Source organism: Vulpes lagopus, chromosome 18, assembly GCF_018345385.1.
Source record: "Vulpes lagopus strain Blue_001 chromosome 18, ASM1834538v1, whole genome shotgun sequence".
NCBI lineage: Eukaryota > Metazoa > Chordata > Mammalia > Carnivora > Canidae > Vulpes > Vulpes lagopus.
In genome coordinates, this window is record NC_054841.1 from 41,446,426 (window position 1) to 41,465,022 (window position 18,597).

General features: G+C 38.7%; 1 protein-coding gene across 8 annotated transcripts in view; it reads right to left on the reverse strand.

The window, feature by feature from the left end:
• The window catches only part of KIF16B (kinesin family member 16B), a 301,238-nt gene that overhangs the window by 239,301 nt on the left and 43,340 nt on the right, over window positions 1-18,597 (reverse strand). For all 8 annotated transcript variants that reach the window (XM_041732317.1, XM_041732321.1, XM_041732315.1 and 5 more), the window contains 8 exons: window positions 17,441-17,554; window positions 11,216-11,332; window positions 9,088-9,185; window positions 8,262-8,371; window positions 5,313-5,455; window positions 3,647-3,815; window positions 3,335-3,466; window positions 1,988-2,163 (listed from right to left, as the gene is read on the reverse strand). In XM_041732317.1, the coding sequence (XP_041588251.1) occupies window positions 1,988-2,163; window positions 3,335-3,466; window positions 3,647-3,815; window positions 5,313-5,455; window positions 8,262-8,371; window positions 9,088-9,185; window positions 11,216-11,332; window positions 17,441-17,554 (1,059 nt within the window). The remainder of the gene's footprint in view (window positions 1-1,987; window positions 2,164-3,334; window positions 3,467-3,646; window positions 3,816-5,312; window positions 5,456-8,261; window positions 8,372-9,087; window positions 9,186-11,215; window positions 11,333-17,440; window positions 17,555-18,597) is intronic.

Here is an 18,597-nt window from a genome sequence, read left to right on the forward strand (position 1 = left end):
TGTATTTTTACATTGTGCTTTTGAAACTCTGATGCACTTGACATTCTTCCCTGGTAAATAAATACATAACCTTAATAAAAGGAGTAGTTGATTTTTATTTAGCTGTCCTTAAGCAAATAATGGAACTTTGATTTGAATGACATTCTCAATGAACCATGGTAACACTTGGAATACTGTAGGAATAGAGCAACGTTATCAAAAAAAAAAAATTATACAGAGATTTTTAATGGGCACTTAAGAACACCTGCTTATTTTACTGAGCATCACAAATTTAATTAATTTAGGATAAGTCTGTGTTGTTTGACAACAATTTATAGTTTCATACTATGATAAATTATTTTAACTTGGTACTCCTATTTTATTATATAATGTATTAAGTTTATCAAAGGATTTTATCTTCAACGATTCTAAAATAGACTTAACTATCTTTTCTATCCTCACCCTCAAAACTACAGCAACAAAAATATTCCTTTAATTACAGCATGGCCTTTGGTCATGAAAAAAGATAAAAGGCAATTGGCACACACAATACTTCTGAAGACATTATTCAGATAGAATATGTACAAGTTTTAATAAAGTTTTATGTCTATACGATAAGGCTGCCTTCAAGGATTTCCTCAGTTTAATTTTAAAAGGCTGATTTTCTTTTCCTTCATTTCCATAACTTAGTAAATCATTAGGTACAACAACTTGGACCAAGAATTTTCCAAATACTTTCTTCACATGTAGTCTGGGTGATGCTATCAAATCACCCTTAAACGTTCACCTCAAATAAGTAACATTTTACTAACACTGAAAAAAAGATCCCAAGAACATGGTGTACAAATTAAAATGGCTATTGTGATTCATGTAATAAGTTAGAGGAGGCTGACAACATCACACACAGCTAGACTATTCATTCTGGCAACTTCCTTTCCACACAGGAAAGGTCTACATCAAAATGTAAAATATACATGGAGACATTTCTAAGTGCAATGAACAATTCCTATTCAACTACTGTCTGCCATCTTACAGGAAAGAACTGTCAGGTGTATTTCAGAATACAGGAACCTCAGTGAGGTTTTCATTCCGCTGACAGTTTCATGATCAAACCACTTATGGTATGCCAAGGACTTCAAGGGCCTATATTCCTAGATGAAAAGCTGCTCTAGCAAGAGCACACTACATTTAAAGAAAAGCATTTTTTTAAATGATACACTTACACCCATCATGGGTTAAGAAAATGAGAAGAAACATATCTTTGTTTATTCCTAACTTGAATCTAAGACAAATATTTAAAAAAGGCTATCCCTGATTTTCTTTCAAGGGTAGCCTTTCTTCACAACAGTACCTAAAACCTATCAGGATCTAATTCACACTGTTCATCACAAAATGTAACTCTGTATGTACACTATGCAGATAAGTTTACTGCGAAGAAAACATAAGAACAAAGCCCCTTCACTAGAATCCTGAAAGACCCTGAAGTGAGACTGTTTTGACATTCAAGCAAGGTCTCAGGGACATCATCTCAGCCAGCCATAGGCATGCCACATGTGCCAACTGTATCACCATAACCACCTCTGTAATGGACAATGCAAAATAGATTCAGAAAAGTCTTCAAGTCTTTCATTCTGTTAAAATACACTTTCAAGTCATAAAATGCATGGGTAGAATCTTAAATATTACTCCAAGCACTTCAATTTCCTTCCACTAATGGAGATTATGCTGCTAATCCTATTGCATGCTAAATTTCCATCCATAATTGATAACTATTAGATAGTTAATCATTTCAGGTTTAGTGGATAAAATCTTCCACACAGAGCACATAATGAATGCAAAGGCCAATGGGAGGGTAATGTAAAGGAAAGACTGGCTAACTCATTCAAAGCTTTACTTAGCACTTATTTACTCAAGTCAATACAACGAGTGAGATAATTGTCTCATTAAGATCTATAAATAGATATCATTACTCAAAGAAAATTATCTATAAATCTCAGAAAAACCCAACCTGATTGCCTTGAGCAAGCAGTGTTTTGAGTCTGGCTATTTCAGCACGCAGCTCACGGATGAGTTTGACGTTGGCATCCTCATTAATAGTAGGCTTGTTGATGATGTTTTTGGCTCTATTTGCATAGCGAAGAGTACTTAGGGTTTCTCCATAATTGACATCAGCAGGTGAAATAGCTGTGAAGAATGAATTCAAAAAATAATTTATCCAGCACTCCGTTTTTCATTTAACACAAAGTTGGTTTGTAATTTAAAAGTAAGATTAACCTCAGGTCATTGGATAGACTAAATATTCATTGCCACAGTAATGAATATTAAAAATTATCTAAGATTAATAGGAAAGGTGCTCACTATACCAAATTAAATGTCATTTTGCTCCTCTTAAGTCTAGAATCAGCTAACTACCTAACCAACTCTCAAATGAGATATGAGATACTCCACCATACTTTAAGGAGTCTCTCTGTTGAAGACACACGAAGAAGAAGATTTCAAGATTATCTGTACTTCTTAATATTACACAGATATTAAAATACTTTCAAAAATTTTGGCAAAGTCTACCATCCACAAAAATCCAGAGCATGATCATTTTTTCAAGAGTCAGTAGGTCAGTGAATGCTTTTCCTCCTAAAGCTTTGGTTAATGGCAGCCCCCTCCACCACCACAGCCTGTAGGGCTCAGGTAACTAGATAATTGCATCTGGGGTGCATACCCCAGGACAGATCCCTTTTCTCCAGCATTAATGCAAGGTCTGGGGAGCAGGGGAGATGCAAACATGGGAAGGAAAGGGGAGAAAGGGCAAGAGAAAGTGAAGTTAAAAGTTTCTGAGTTCCCCCAAGCGAATTTCTCCCCTCTGCACATTTTTCTTCTCTGCTACATTCTTCCAGTTAGTAAAAATGCAGCAACATAGTAGAGTACTGCTCTCATTACTTATGTGCATTGTTACTTTTCCTCTCAATTCCTCATTTTAAATTCCACATATACTGCTTTAGAACAGAAAAACAAAAGGTAGATTGTTTTCACTCTATGTTCCTGCAATGATTTTCTCCTGTGAGTTCATGGAATGAAAAGTTTCTGTCTTGTACTTTGTGCAAAGAAAGGGCAGGAGTCATTGTGCATGTATCCCAGCTTGCACAACACATGACAAGTTTATCCAACTAGGAAACGGGAAAGAGACTAAATAATATGAGAGTGTAGATGAGATCACAGTGATTTTCTCCAAGATAGAAAAATTATTTTTTTAAGATTTAAAAAAAGATATTATTTCCTAATGAGACATTTTAAACTTCCATGTCTATAGTTAGTTCCTATAAAACACTGTATGCTGAGGAAAAGAACTTGGAATTCTTACTGGCGATCATGATGGTTTTAGAGTTCCCACCAAGGCTATCTTTCAACAACCAAGTCAAAACAGAATCCCTGTAAGGCACAAAAACTTGCTTCTTCTTCCCAAGAGGGTTTGCTGCATCCTGAGATAAATCAGCTGCACGGGAGGGAAGAAAAACAAAAACAAAACAACTAGTGAAGTTTTTTTCTCTAATTTGGCTTCTGAAAACCTTGAGGCTATAAACCCGGTCTGTAACACAAACATTAAACATAATTGTTTCGTGCTACTACAATATCGTAAAGAGTAGGAGGTGGCGGGGAACACACAGAAACCCACCTAAGGCAGAAATGACATTTCCCAGAGTCACGAGGGATTTGTTAATATTCCCTCCTTCCTTTAGTCTAACCCCCGTGGCACCCGTAGCATCCGCGCGCTCACTTCCAGCAAGATCAACTAGGTGGATCTTACTCACGGTTTCACACGGCATTTCAGAATCAAATTTTGCCTGTAGCAAAACATAAAAGCAAAATTGAAGAGGTGTACAGAGCCCTGATGTTGTCTGTGATACAGATCCTAATTATTTTCTACTCCTCACTATGATCTCTCAGGGTAGGATTTGTTATTTTTTCTTTTTTTAATTTTGTTGTCCCGTTGGCCACCTTACTGATTATAGAAACTTCCAAATGAAACTGAATATAACAGAAGTCTACCATATGTGATTCTTAAACTTTCTGAAGAACTGTACCATTACTCCAATCACTTGGTTGTTCCCAAAAAAGGCTTACTGATTTTGACTGTGGTAGAACAGGACACAAGTCGTTGAGGGTATTCGCAAAGAAAATATAAGTAAACAAATAATTAGTTTTGTTCTCATCTATGGTCTCTCCAAAAGATGATAAATGTAGACACTTATGTAAAAGATATCTGATCATTATTCAATAATAAAACTTGTTTCATTAATTATAAAAAATTGAAAAACTTAAATAATGTATTCCTTGATTCTGAATTCTACCAAAATTTTACCTTCCCAAAAAAGGCCTTTAACCTTTGTTTAACAGTCTGAACCAAAATGTCAAAAAGAAATTACCATACTTTGATAGTAGATATGTAAGCTTCTTAGAAAGTAGGGATGGAGGGATGGCCACACCCTAATCTACATTAACCAAAAAGGAGAAAATCCAATAGGCTACAGTAAATCAAAAAGCAAAAATCTAACAAAAGGTAAAGATGCGGAGCATTTATTGGGATTTGTTCTGATTGACCTTTGAGAATTTTTAAATTTTTCTTTGCTCTGTGATCCCCCTCCTTAATAAAATGCTATCTTTTTGTATCTGGTATGTTCAATGGTTAATATAGGCCAGGATATCCCCAAACTCCTAACACACATTTAAGTCCCAAGAGGACACTCTGTCTGCACATGTTTGCATTCATCTGTGCTACTGGCCTAGGTCTTAAAATTCTTACCCTCAATGATTGCCACACATTTTCAAAATGCTCTCCACCTCCTGATCAGAATGAGTTCTTACATCAGTACTTAAAAACGCTGGTTGCCCTTTAATATTATTCTCATAATCCTAATCAACATTTTTGGGTGAGTGCCATGGAGCGATAATGAACTACAATGAGTTACTCACCTGGGCCCCCCACTGGTCTGACTTGGCAATCTATTATCTCCCACAGAGCTCGCAACAATGAAAACTTTTGCTTAATTATGCACAGGCAAGTGGTTGTTTTTTGGATCTTTTTTTAATGTCTAGAACAGGGTTGAGGCCTGCTAAGTATTTCTTAAGGGTACACACCTGGACATCTCATATGACTGTGACCGTTACCACAGAGAAATTCTGCACACAGCACATGTTCAACTCTAATTAACAAGGAAATGACAAGCAGTCACCCTTGCCTGCTGCCATTCCTGGTTCAACAATGATCAGTCCTCAACTGGTGCTAATCATCAAGTAAAGACCTTGGGGATGGAGCCAGCCGGCCCCACAGCTGCCCTCACCTGAGTGAACTTGATGGTGAAGATGGCATGAGACCTGCTACTGACGTCATTCATCCCAGTCGCTGCTGTGGTTCGATTGATATTTCCTGCATCCATAAGTTCTTCTACATCACCATAATTCTGTACTAAATGTTTGGATAAATCTGGATGGCAGGGAAAGGAAGAAGGAGTTAGAAAATCTCGCTAATCTATAGTAAAGAGAGGAAGAAACTGACCTCTGTGAAAGAACACAAAACTGTACAGATCTGTTGACTTATTTAAAGATCTTATTTGTTCCTACAGTGTGGTAGTTTATAACATGGACTTGAAGGCTGGGCTGTCTGGGATCAAGTCCCAGTCTGCTGCTTACTGGTGGACATACACGGTTATGTGCAAGTCACTTAACCTCACTGAACCTCAGTCGCCTCTGATAATGCACACCTATCACATAGGGTATTTATGGTAAGTGTTAGCTATTATCGTCAACCTTGTGAGGATCAGTCATAGCACAGGAAATGTAATCACTAGCTTCATGCAAAACCAGAGAGCATTTTTCTAATCCTTTAAAAAAAAACTTTTTATTCATTTTTGAGGAACATTTATATGGTTCTAAAATCGAAGGCTACAAAAGGTATACTGTGAAAAGGGATCTCCTGTAAAGGGGTCTCCCCCGACCCCTATTCTAAGATCCACTCCCCACTTGCCCTCTGTCAGGCAACCCAATGGAGTTAGTTTCTCCACACCCTTCTAGAAATAACCCATACAGATGCAGCCAATACATATATATATATATAAAGCCATCTTATTTTCCCTTTCAAACATGGCAGCATACCATAAACATTGTTTTGTATCCTGCTTTTTTCTATGTAACAATATGCTAAAGAATATCAGTGAAGGTAATTCCTCACTCAAGTTTATGGCTGTAGAGCCTTCAATTGTATGCAGGGACCATAACCAATTTAGCCAGTCTCCTGTTGAGACTATAGATGCTTGCTTACATTTTGTTCCAAATATATGTAACACTGCTATAAATAATCTTGTACATACTCTTTTCAAATATTGTGAATATTTCTCCAGAATAAATTCTTAAGAGGCCCAAGTGCTAGATCAAAGCACATTTGAAATTTTGATGGATATTGCAAAATTGTCCTAAGAGGCAATTTATACCCAGCAGTAACTATGTATAAGACTACCTATGTCTTAACACTGTCTTATCAGGCTTGCTTACATCTATCAGGGATAGGTAATAAATGTTATCTTTTAAGACTTTTTTATTTTGCTTTTCTCTGAGTATGAGTGAGGCTGAGCATCTTTCCTCCATTTAAAAACCATCCACATTCCTATTTCTGTGAGCAATCTATTCACATCTGTGTTTGTTTTTCTACTTGGTTGTTGAATCTGTCCCTACTGAGTTACATGATCTCTTTATATATGAGGGAAACTAGTCATCTGTCTGAAACTTGGATTGAAAAGACTTTCCCTACTTTGTAAGTTGTCTTTTTCCTTTGTTGATGGGGTTTCTGCCAAATTTTATTTTTTTACCACTTCAAATTTAACACTTTCATTCCATGGTTCCTGAGTTTTAAGTAATTTTTTAAAAACTTCCCTCCTCCAGGGACACCTGGGTGGTTCAGTGGTTGAGTGTCTGCCTTTGGCTCAAGGTGTGATCTTGGGGTCCTGGGATCCAGCCCTGCATTGTTGGGCTCTCTGCTCAGCAGGGAGTCTGCTTCTCCCTCTCTCTCTGCCCCCTCCCCTGCTTGTGCATGTTCTCTCTCTCTCTCTCTCTCAAATAAATCAATAAAATCTTTTTAAAAAATTAAAATAAAATAAAATCTTTGTTCCATCTGCCATTTATCCTGGTATAAAAATGGAGCTATGCTACCAATTTACTCTTTTTGTTTCCTCCCAGACAGCTTAACAACCAATATTCCTCCAATGTTTGAATATCAGATTTATTAGAAACTAAATCCCCATAAGTATCTACATCAGATTCCGGATGTTTCCCCTGTTTGATTATTCTGTCTCTTCATAAACCAGCTTTATAATATGCTTTAACATCTGATAAGACAATTAAAGGGAAGCATGAAGGCACAGTTAGCCTAAAAGCTATTAACAATAATAGCTATTCCATGCTCCACAAAACAAATACATAGTTATACAATTTACTTTGGGCATAAAAGGAGAAATTTCAATTGGAAATTTAATAAAATACACAGAGTCCTGTTAGTCCACCTGATAACACTAGGTGAAAAAGACAACCAAAATAGGAACACGTTTTTAAGCCCAGGACCAGTTCTCAGCCTTGCCTCCAACAAGACAGAGATGAAGGACAACAGCCACAGGAAAGCACATTTCTGTGTGTGATTCCAACAGGCAGCCACAACTTAGCTACCTACGTGAGTAAGCTGAGAGGAGCTTCATTATCAAGATAGCCTTAAACCTAGCCTATTTATAAATAATTAGCAAGGGCCAGTCCTTTACCCAGCATTACTTGTGACATTCCTCACAAGTGATTGTGACATAGCTAGTGTTATCACAACACAAATGCTAAGGACCACAGCACATGAAACTGTCAATGTTCTTCTCACAAGGTGAGAGGTCTTAGAATCTCCTTATGGTCATAAGCTACCGCTAAGATCAGTAAAAATATACCACTAAGATGCAGTATCATTTAAAGAGACACCTTGTAGGGTCACTTATGTTGCCTGAGAACATTGGAAAACAAATTTCCAAAGAGTTCTTATTCTGAAAGCCAGAGGAAATCTATTGGCAAGCCCATAAAATCAGTGGATGCCCAGTGAAATATAAATTTATACTAGTGACACCTGTAGTGACAGCACGTCATTTTTACTATAATAAAATGCCCAAGATAAACTGTTTACATCTCACCATTGTTTTACATTTTTCCCCTGAAACTACTGTTTTTAACACCAATTTCCAAGAACAGAGCTGTGAAATATTCACTCTTACCTTCAACATAAGGTCCTTCTTTTGGGTGCTCTCGGACTCTTAAATTGAAAGTTTTGGATGACTTCCGCCTAAGTAGGTCTCTCACACGTTCATTATAAATTTCCAAGTAGCTAAAAATTTTAAATAGGATTGAATTCAGTAAGATGATTTCAGACATGAATAACAACAAAACAGTAACAGCAGCAACATGTTTTTGTGTGATAACTATTTATCAGGTACTATGCTTAGCAGGTAAGTGGATTACTTCATTTAATTCCTTCAATAGCCCAGAGGCAGGTACTACTAATATTCCCATTTTACAGGTTAGATAATAAAGGGGAATAGTTTTTTAAATGACTTGTCCAAGACCTCACAGCCACTAAAAGGTCAAGCAGCTCTAAGGACTTCTGATTGTCACGTTAGTCCCTTCAATGAAGAAAAAAAAAACCCTCAACCATTGAGATTTATTTAAAGATTAGATGTATAGTGATTCTACCAACACAAAGAATAACACAAACCTTATTCAGATCAAAGAATAAGGCCAGTGGGGTATATACACTTAAATGTCAAAAGCTCACTCTATTTGAAATAAACATCCTCTGTCAGAGTTTCTGACCAAACAGGATTATTTCTGCTAGCCTCCCAAATCCTAATCCAAATTGCACCCAAGTCACTGAAAACAGACATATTTCAAGCTTCACTTCTTTCTATGATAGTACAGGAGGGGAAAAGGCAGATTCTTCCTTCAAGTATCCAAAGGCTTTATCCTTTATCTACTCCTCGTGCCTGGAGAGAAGCTCCAACCGAGCTCACACATTCAGTTACCTTACCAGGTCCCACGTCCTACCTGACTTCAGTTCGAAAAGATGCTTCATCCCATCTGGTGGTTTCATTTATACGACTAAAGAGCCCTTCACAGATCCGAGGTATTAAGCCAGAATCGCCCTGCAGTGGGAAGGAGGAATGTCACAGCTGTCACTTGAAATAAAACCAACCAATGGCTGAATTTGCAATTTGCCAGAATGGATTTACTCAAGGGGCCTGCATGTCAAACCCAAGCCTACCACCAAAGGACCCCAGATACACCATTTACCCCCTCAGAACTGCTTCCTCGCCTCTGAAATAAGAGGGCGGAGCTTTCTAACTTTTACATGCTAGGTCTCTGGTCATATACAATTATCAGCTGTTAATTAAATCCTGACTTGAAAGCATAGAAGATCTATTCCTTAACTTTCAAACAAGATGGTCTACAGCTGTAGAATAAATGTGGAAAATCTGATCAAGTCAGATGATCAAAGAAGGTGAAATATACACTGAGAAGAAAAACACCTAAGAGACCTTGGTAAGCACTCAAAGTAGCTGATAACTGCCTTAACCCTTAGGTGATAGGATCACACTGAAACATATATTATACCCCTCCTTTGATGCACTAATCCAAACACTGGCCTTCCTAGACAGATGTTAATACATATTATGCGACATGGGCATCTTCAGGAGTACTCATGTTCAGCTGGCATTAACAAGCTGATGAAGCTCAGAACAATGTTAAAGATGAGGCCAAATGTTCTTCTTAGGAAACCAAAACTTCAGAGCTTCAGCGTATTCATTTGAAGAGCCTCCCTACCTTCACTCAACATCCCCACCTCAAAAAAAATATCATCACAACATTAAGAAATTTTTTCTCTTACACCATTAAATTGGTACCAATTCTTATCAAGGAAAATTGGGCTTTTCATTATATTTTTTTGCTGTGCCTTTAAAAAGAAAAAAAAAAAAAAAGACCCAAATGGTGCTACAAGGTCAGAGAAAAACAGGTGTAATTTAGGAGTGCTTTATGAATGTTTAACTTACATAAAAGAGCTACTAGAGGGATCAACATGCAAATTTCATTTTTAGAGAAGACTTTTTTTTTTTTTGGCAAAGGCACAGTGGAAAACTAGGAAGGGAGAAGTAATGATAAAAGGAAATATCAAACTCCTGAAACTAACTGCTTGCTCTCCTATGTAGTCTCCCACACTGCTCAGCATTGAGGATTGAGGATTTGCAGCATGGCATTTATCTACTTCTCCTGTAAAGGAAAAGCCTGAATTTAAGAAGCCAGGTCCCAAGCACTCAAATGCTTCCATCTGGAAAGACCCCAACCCCTTTAATGCGCTACTACTACTTCCATGAACCACCAAACCCTAGGCATTAAAGACTCCACTGTGCAGGCCAGCAGGAAGCCCTGTGACCCCCTGCTGGTTCCTCCACATCCAGAACAGGCCACAGGTCTGACAGGCAGTGAAGAGAGTTTTCACTAGACATAAGTCAAACACACAAGCACTATCTAGATCTCAAGAAAACACAGAACGAGATAAGGCTCTTGCAATAATGTCTTTACTGCTCCATATTTTGGGGCAAGTGTAACTTTAATGTCTGTTAGTTTCTATGGTGTAACTAACTAAACTCTACATACTCCATAACCATGCTACTCTACATACTCCATACTCTATGTTATAGACTTTATGCAAACAGTGTAATTCTCTTTTTATGTATATGCTAGAGTTATATAGCACCTTTCCAACAGAGGGATTTTTTTTTTTTTTTTTACATTTCTCTTGAGGAAAATATGTTTTGAATAATTTTAAAGAGAACAGAGTTCAGTAATTTTATTCAAACTGTTGTGTTGGCAGAAAAGAAGAATAAATTACTTGTGGGCCCAGCATACTTTTTGATAAGATTATAAAGCCTTTAAAAGCAGAAAATGAACTGAGACTTGCATCCATTATTCATGCTTATAAACTTAAAACTATTTCTAATTTAAAATCTCTCAAAGGAAATTTAGTCCAACTTATTACTGAGTTTTATCTTATTGCTAAAGAATGATCAGAACATGAAAAGCAAGTTAGTACAGACCAACTAGATAAAAGAGATAATTCCATCAGTCCAAAGAGAGATAATGAGAAATTTTCTCCCCACAGTGTAAAACAACGTACAGAATTTCCCATCATAGTGTAGGACTTTCCCGATCCAGTTTGTCCATACGCAAAGACACAAGCATTATAACCTTCAAATGCAGACTTCACGACATCTATGCCAAGGGTTTTAAAAACCTGAAAGCAGAATAAAAAAAAAAACACAAAAGACACAATTACCATAGATTTTAATAAAATCCCCTTCAGTATTGACGATATTCTTTTTTTTTTTTTTTTTATGATAGGCACACAGTGAGAGAGAGAGAGAGGCAGAGACACAGGCAGAGGGAGAAGCAGGCTCCATGCACCGGGAGCCCGATGTGGGATTCGATCCCAGGTTTCCAGGACCGCGCCCTGGGCCAAAGGCAGGCGCCAAACCGCTGTGCCACCCAGGGATCCCAGTATTGACAATATTCTTGAATGTTACTTTCGTCCTATAAGGATTATACCATATAAATAAATCATCGCAGAACTATCAACAACAGAATATGTATGTACCCAAGTTTTTAATCAAAAGGAAACTTAAGGAAGCAAAAAGCAACCCCATCCTTTTTACTACTTAACAAAAAACTCCTGCAATATAAAAATGTAAACAAGGTAAAGTGACAATCATGTCTAAGAAGCAAAGATGATTTTAAAGCATGCTGATTTATCATTCCAGAATTAAATAAACATATAAAGTTATTCATTCTATCAGAGTTTCCAGAAACTAAATATTCAAAACCTAAAAATCACAGCAGCCAGAAGTTATTGCCCAAACCATGTCAAATCAATGCTGTCATTTTAAGGGCTCAGCTATTTATCGAAGTCTCAGAAGGTTCTCTGAGAGCTGATGGGTGGGTGTGAATGAGGCTGGGATGACTGGATCCCCCGAGTCAGAGGCCAGACGTTTTTTCCTATCTCAATATCTGGCTAGGATCGAGACAGCAGGGAGATGAGCTGTGTGGGGCTTGGTGTTTTATCTCCAAGGGCCTGAGTCCATGTCTGCCACACCACGTATTTGCAGTGGAACACTCTGGGGAATAAAAGATGGTGAAGGACAAATACTTCACCCAGACGGCTGATATAAATGAGGCCAAATGAGATGTGTGGCCATCCTAGGTACACACAGTTGGGAAGAGGACCAACAAAAGCTTTCCAAACTCCCAAGCCTTCATGTTGCCTCCTGCCTTCTTAGATCAACAGACACATTATGGGCATGTAAAACTCCTCACTGCTTCAAAAATGAGGCACATCAGCAGCTGAAGAGATGTTACAAGGCAGTGTGACCAAGTTCTCAGTCAGAGCCAGGAAGAGGTGAGGCACTGCATTGCGGAGTTACCACAGTCCAAGGTGGGAGCCTCATCAACCCCTCAGAAGTGTTCAGTCTCTGTAAGTGATATTGAGTTAGCTAAACTTGAGACCCTGTATCTCCCCTGCAGAGATCTAAACCCTCCAGCCACCCCTAGACAGGGCCGATAAACACTGGCTCTCTCAATCTTGGCTCCACTAATCCATCCCTGTTAGTAACACAGCCTGTCAACCAAGGACAAAATAAAAAGACAGCCACCCAGACTTCAGCTTTCTTCAGGCACCATCTTGCTGCCATTTTGCTTCAACTTTATCAGTTTCTCCATCAAAAATTCACAAAGTATCATTTCAATGGAGTCACTTCCAAAATGACCAGTCTCATTCATGCTGTTAATTTGTATCCACTTCAGCTTTAAGAGGGGATATTTTCTAGTCCTATTCTCAAATTCTGATAACTTACTCAATTCTCAACTATGACAGCAGATCACACTGTGCTCACGTATTAGTCTTCATAAAATGCTACTGGAGCAGTAGCATCACTTAGATCTATTTTTCAGGTAGAGAGTTAGATGAGTGTACACAGTAAGCAGCAGAGTTGGGATTTGCACTAGGTACTTCTGACCCCAAGGCCTTTGCTTCTAAAGATTTTATCATTATGTGGCTTCTTCCCACATCCTTGACATCAGCCATGAGGTCCAGCCTTCCTTGAAAGGACCTTGTCCCACAAACTGAAGAAGCAGCCAGCCAGGAATCCCAAGGAGACGCATGGTTCCAGACCACCCATCCTAGGTTAGTTTTCACCCCTGTATATGGAACATGAGGAAAAACTAAATATTTCTTCAATTCTGATTACACAAAAAATAAAAGTCATCTATCATTTTTACCATGTCACAAGGTGCCACTGGATAGGAAGAACAGCCTTATATTAAGTTCCCAAAGAATAAAAGAAAGATCTTCTATAATACCTTTATCCGAGGCTAAAGCAAAGTCATAGCAAATATATTTAAACCAAACCCAAAAGTTTTCAAAATAAAACTCTTTCCCAGGGTTAAAATCCCATCCATCATTTTACTATTACCTATCTTTCCAGAAAGCTAATTGAACTGGAGTTCTCTGACAGACTTGGAGGCCTGGCGGGGGGGGGGGGGGGGGGGGGGGGGGGGCGCTGGCAGACATTACTGCAAAACAGGCCTAGAATATGAGGGTCTGGAGGTGCTGAGAGCCGGGCCAGGCCCGCTGCGGCTCCTAGGAAGCACTTCTTTATCAACATCCATCAAAGCAAGGTGGGGAGAGAGGGGCTGCTTTGTGAGGTCCTGCACTCCCACGTTGGCATCAAAACCCTGTTGAGGTCCTCACCAGGCCAGGTGAGCCAAAATCCACCTTGCTGCTTGTCTGAGCACAGATTTTCAAGCTCATCTCCAGGGTCATCCAAGGCACCACGGGGCCTCACTTGAGGGAAACTGCCCACAAGAGGGCACTCTGAAACAAAAGACTCACCCATCCAGCCTGTCAACTGGTAGATAGTAGGTTTCAAGTTTCTCCAGGATTGAATCAAGGAACAGGTTGTGTGATGACAGCAAGGCCTCCCTCTGGAGTTTTGAACCATGAGGAAAATCAGACCTTATTTAATGGTCTTTAATTTATATGAGTATAGACTTTAAATGCTCAGTGCAGTTTTTTTTTTTCTAAATCTAAAATTAATTTGTAAGAAAGAAATATTACTGGCCTTATTTGGCATTTGTTTAAAAGTAAGGGAAACTTGAGTTGAACTATAGTAATAGGCATAATATATTTTCTCAAGATGCCTTTATATTTAGATGAGAAGGAGAAGACCACCATTATGCTAAGCTTGAGTTTTCCTGTTTATAGCAGGGATGCAACCTGACAGCTCAAATCCTGTGCCTGTCACGGCAGCATGAAAACTTTAATCAATAGTTGAAACTGAAACTTTTTTGTTTTTTAACACTGGGGTGAGGGAAGATCATCCTTCTCTTTTACAGAGCGTTTAAAAAAAAAAAAAAAAAAGGTTTTTTCCTGTACCTAAGCTGATTTCATTAATGTGATTCTGCTAGAAAGTAGTATTTACCAACACAACTCCAGGCTTTTTTAGTTTTCTAATTTAATGGAACAATGTCAAGTTATTTATATATAACTATAAAAACAAAGCTGCAAAGCCCAAAACACCTGAGAAGAGATGCTCCACATCCACCTGAAGCATGGAAATTATCCCTATCGGTTAGAAACTTTTCACAAACTAAAACTATTTTTAAGCTTGAGTATTTATTTTTAACTTCCAAAGAAGCTATCCTATTACTGTTTCCCTGATCTTGACTCTCGTAGAACCAGGAAATGTCATCTGTTCCCATAAATTAACCACCATCTGTAAACGAGTTCTGTCAGCAGTGTTTACCGAGAATCTCCAGTGTGCCAAGCCCTGCTGTCACACACCGCTCTGCTCCTCCCACTGTGGACTTTCCCTCAGCACAGCCCTCTCTCTCCAAAAGGCTTCAGATTCAGGTTAAATAAGAAAGAAAATCCTGCTGCTCATTGGTAAGTTAGCAGTGGAAACCCTCAAGGCTCTTTATCCATCCTCTGTGGAAGACATTCTGAAGACTGTAGAATGAACCGGCTTTTCCCTTAACAAATTCCCTCACACCAGCCACTTCATTCCCATTCTGATAATAAAGCCAAAATCTGGATTCCAATACCTAAAACATTCTATTGCTCACCATACTCCCAGCTACCAACACTGATTAATCCATTTCCTCAACAGCAAAGTCACCCGCACTGCTGTTAAAAAGAAAACTACAGGCCCAAGTGAAGTCACTTATGCCAGACCAAGCCACCAAACCAGGGTTCAATACCTAACTTAATCACAATTTCAGCCTCCCCTAAAAAGGTAGTCTTTTTTTTTTTTTTTCAACCATTTTGGGTTTTTTTTGTTTTTTTTTTTTTAATTTTTATTTATTTATGATAGTCACACAGAGAGAGAGAGAGAGAGAGAGAGAGAGAGAGAAAGAGAGAGGCAGAGACACAGGCAGAGGGAGAAGCAGGCTCCATGCACCGGGAGCCCGACGTGGGATTCGATCCCGGGTCTCCAGGATCGCGCCCTGGGCCAAAGGCAGGCGCCAAACCGCTGCGCCACCCAGGGATCCCTAGAAAGGTAGTCTTAACTGCTCAGTCAGGGATTCTCTCATCAGCACCAATGAGGTAATTTGTAACATGGGCCCTCTCCATCCCCTAAAGGAAGATGAGGTGATCCTCTACTTTTCCCTGAAACAATCCTTTCTTTTCTTCTGCTACTTGTCTGGCCCTATTTCTGCTTATAAAATCCTTCCATTTGGTACAGCTCTTCAAAACTCCTTTCTACTTGCTGGATGGTATGCTGCAGGAATCATGAATTGATGAATAAAGCCAATTAGATCTTTAAATTTACTTGACTGTGAATTTTGGTTTTTAACACTACTCACTTGTTCATTTATTCATGAATGGGGCTTGCCCTAATCATCTATTACTTAGAACAAACCAAACGTTTTCTCTTGTGCCCTGAAGGTCTTCCAGTGGCATCTCCATTGCCCTACACCTTGACCTCAGGACCTCAACTCTGCTACTATTAAATCAATTATGTCTATGGACTTGAGCAAGGTACTTGAGCTCCGTGAGTCTCTGTGACAAAGAAAAACAGTGTTGAAGTTAAATCTGGCCTTGTGAGAATCCAGTGAGACAAGGTATGTGAGTGCCAAGCAGAGTATTAGACATCAACACAAACTCAGGCAACATTAATTGCCAGCCCCTCTTTCATATCAGGCAACTCCTCTCTCTCTCTATGGCTCTCATTCTTACTGCTGTCATCCCTTCTATTTTTGCCCTGATGCTGAATCCATATGTTCTGGATACAATCACTCCAATCCTCTCCTTTTGAACACTTCCTCTAAGTTGTCTATCCTAATGCCAACGTTTATGTTGCTTCAGTAAACCCAATCTCTTCCACAAAACATTTCCTAAACCAACCGTGGTTCTCCAATGTTGAGGTGGGTGCAAATCACCTGGGAACCTGCTAAAAAAAAAAATGCAGTTTGATTCAGCGGGTCCAAAATTGGTCAAGATTTTGCATTTTTAACACATTCTAAGCAATGTGGTGATTCTGGTACATGGACACAACAAGTTGCAAACAACTAGACAATAATACCACCTTAAGAGGTCATTGTATGGATTATAACCCAGGCCAGGCAAGACAGAAATTCTTACCCTAGTTTTTAACACACACATCCCTGAAGCAATATATTTAAAGAAGCTGTTAACAAGCCCAGAAGAAGCCCATAATTCTCCTCTCAGTGATGCTTCCCAATAACTGCTCTGTTCAAACACCCAGGTAGTCCCAGGAAAATGCCACTGTCTCGCTCACTGCAATGTCAACATGCAATGGTTTCCTATGAGGATCTCTAGATCTGTTCTGTGCCCATGTCATGTCTACATTTTACACCATTAAAGCCTATAGCATAGGTTTCCTTAGTAAATTCCAGCTACATTCTAGATTCTAGAAAAATTCTGAACAAAATTTTTTGTTCTTTCTAGAATCCTATAATGATCTACTCACAGGGAACTGGACCTGGGTTTGAAATCTACTCCTAAACCTCTGTTGCAGCAGGACTCAGAGCTGAGTGGCTTATTTGCCAGGCTTAGCAATATATAAGTGGCACCCTCAAAATGCTTTATTTGAAGAGCTCCTTCAAAACAGTAGTCATGTCCAAGTTTAAAAAAAAATGATTATAATAATAATCATGCTCATAAGTGAAAAACAGAATAAACTTTGTAGAGACTGAATTTTTCTCAGGCTTAATTAAGATAAAGGTGAATTTTACAGAAGTACTATTAAAAAAAAAAAAAAAAAGATGTTTTAAAGAGTTTTTCCCAACATGGAAGTAAATCAAAATAAAGATTATGAAGCTCTCATACCATCTCTTGTGAGACATAATCTGGACTTTTCATATCAGCAGAATAGAAAGAGAAGTCATAGGTGAAGGTCTTGGTCCGTTCTCTTCCCGAGTCCCCAGTCCCTCCTTCTGGTATCTAGAGGGAGAGGATTATGGTAACAATGTAAAAATCACTGAGAGCTAAGTGATCTATCCAAGTCAAGAAAAGAAAAACCCATAAGAAATATGCAGCGATCACCATTTTTCATACTTACACTCTGATAAGCATTTACTCCCTCCTGATCTCCCCCTAGATAGATGGACAGATAGATGATAAATCCTGAACTCCTCCCAGCAATCCTGGCTCTCTATGCTATGACCCAAGGATACTTTTCTGGGCTTTTTATCATGATTCTCTTATATAAACCCAACACTCCAACCAGACTCCTATTTTTTCTCTGGCATCAGTACCTTGTACTGTTTCCTCCACCAGACCACAAGAGTCGGGATCTGCAGAACTCTAGGGGCTGCTAATCACATAGACTGTGATGTGACTACAGCCCCCTAGAATCATGCAGTTTTTCTGCCCCATTGAAAACTCCAGGTCCGGTGCTTCTTCTTCCAAGAAGCTGCCAGGGGCACTACATCCAGAAGTAACTGCTGCCACCTCCAGGAGGCTAGATTCTCCCAGGACATACTCTATTAGGAGTTTATTGCAGACGTTTGCATGTGTCTTGTCTACCTTGCTATATACCTAAACTGAACCAAAAACCATGTTTAAAAATCATCATAAGCCACCAAAGCTTCACACAGTTCTCTGGATACATGCTGAAAAAATTTAATAAGCATATTTTCCAACATAACTCAGATTCTATAAATAAACGATTTCTACGGTTATTATTAAAATGTTAAATATCTGGACATCTGTTTTTATTATATCAGATGAGGAAATGTTTGTAAAACTGAAAGGGCAACAGAGTAATCAAGGAAAATAGATTCTATAATGCACAAAGAAGAGATGCATCCAGAGGCAAGGGTCTCTTCTATTTCAGTAAATGTAATTTTTTAGTGATTAAACTTTTACCAAAGTATTGTGAGCATGCAGACATGAAGCAAAGCAAAGCAAAGGTAATTAACAGGAGCAATAGTCAAGTGATGACTGGCAGAAATGTGAGATGTGGCAGGTCAAAGAAGGGAAAG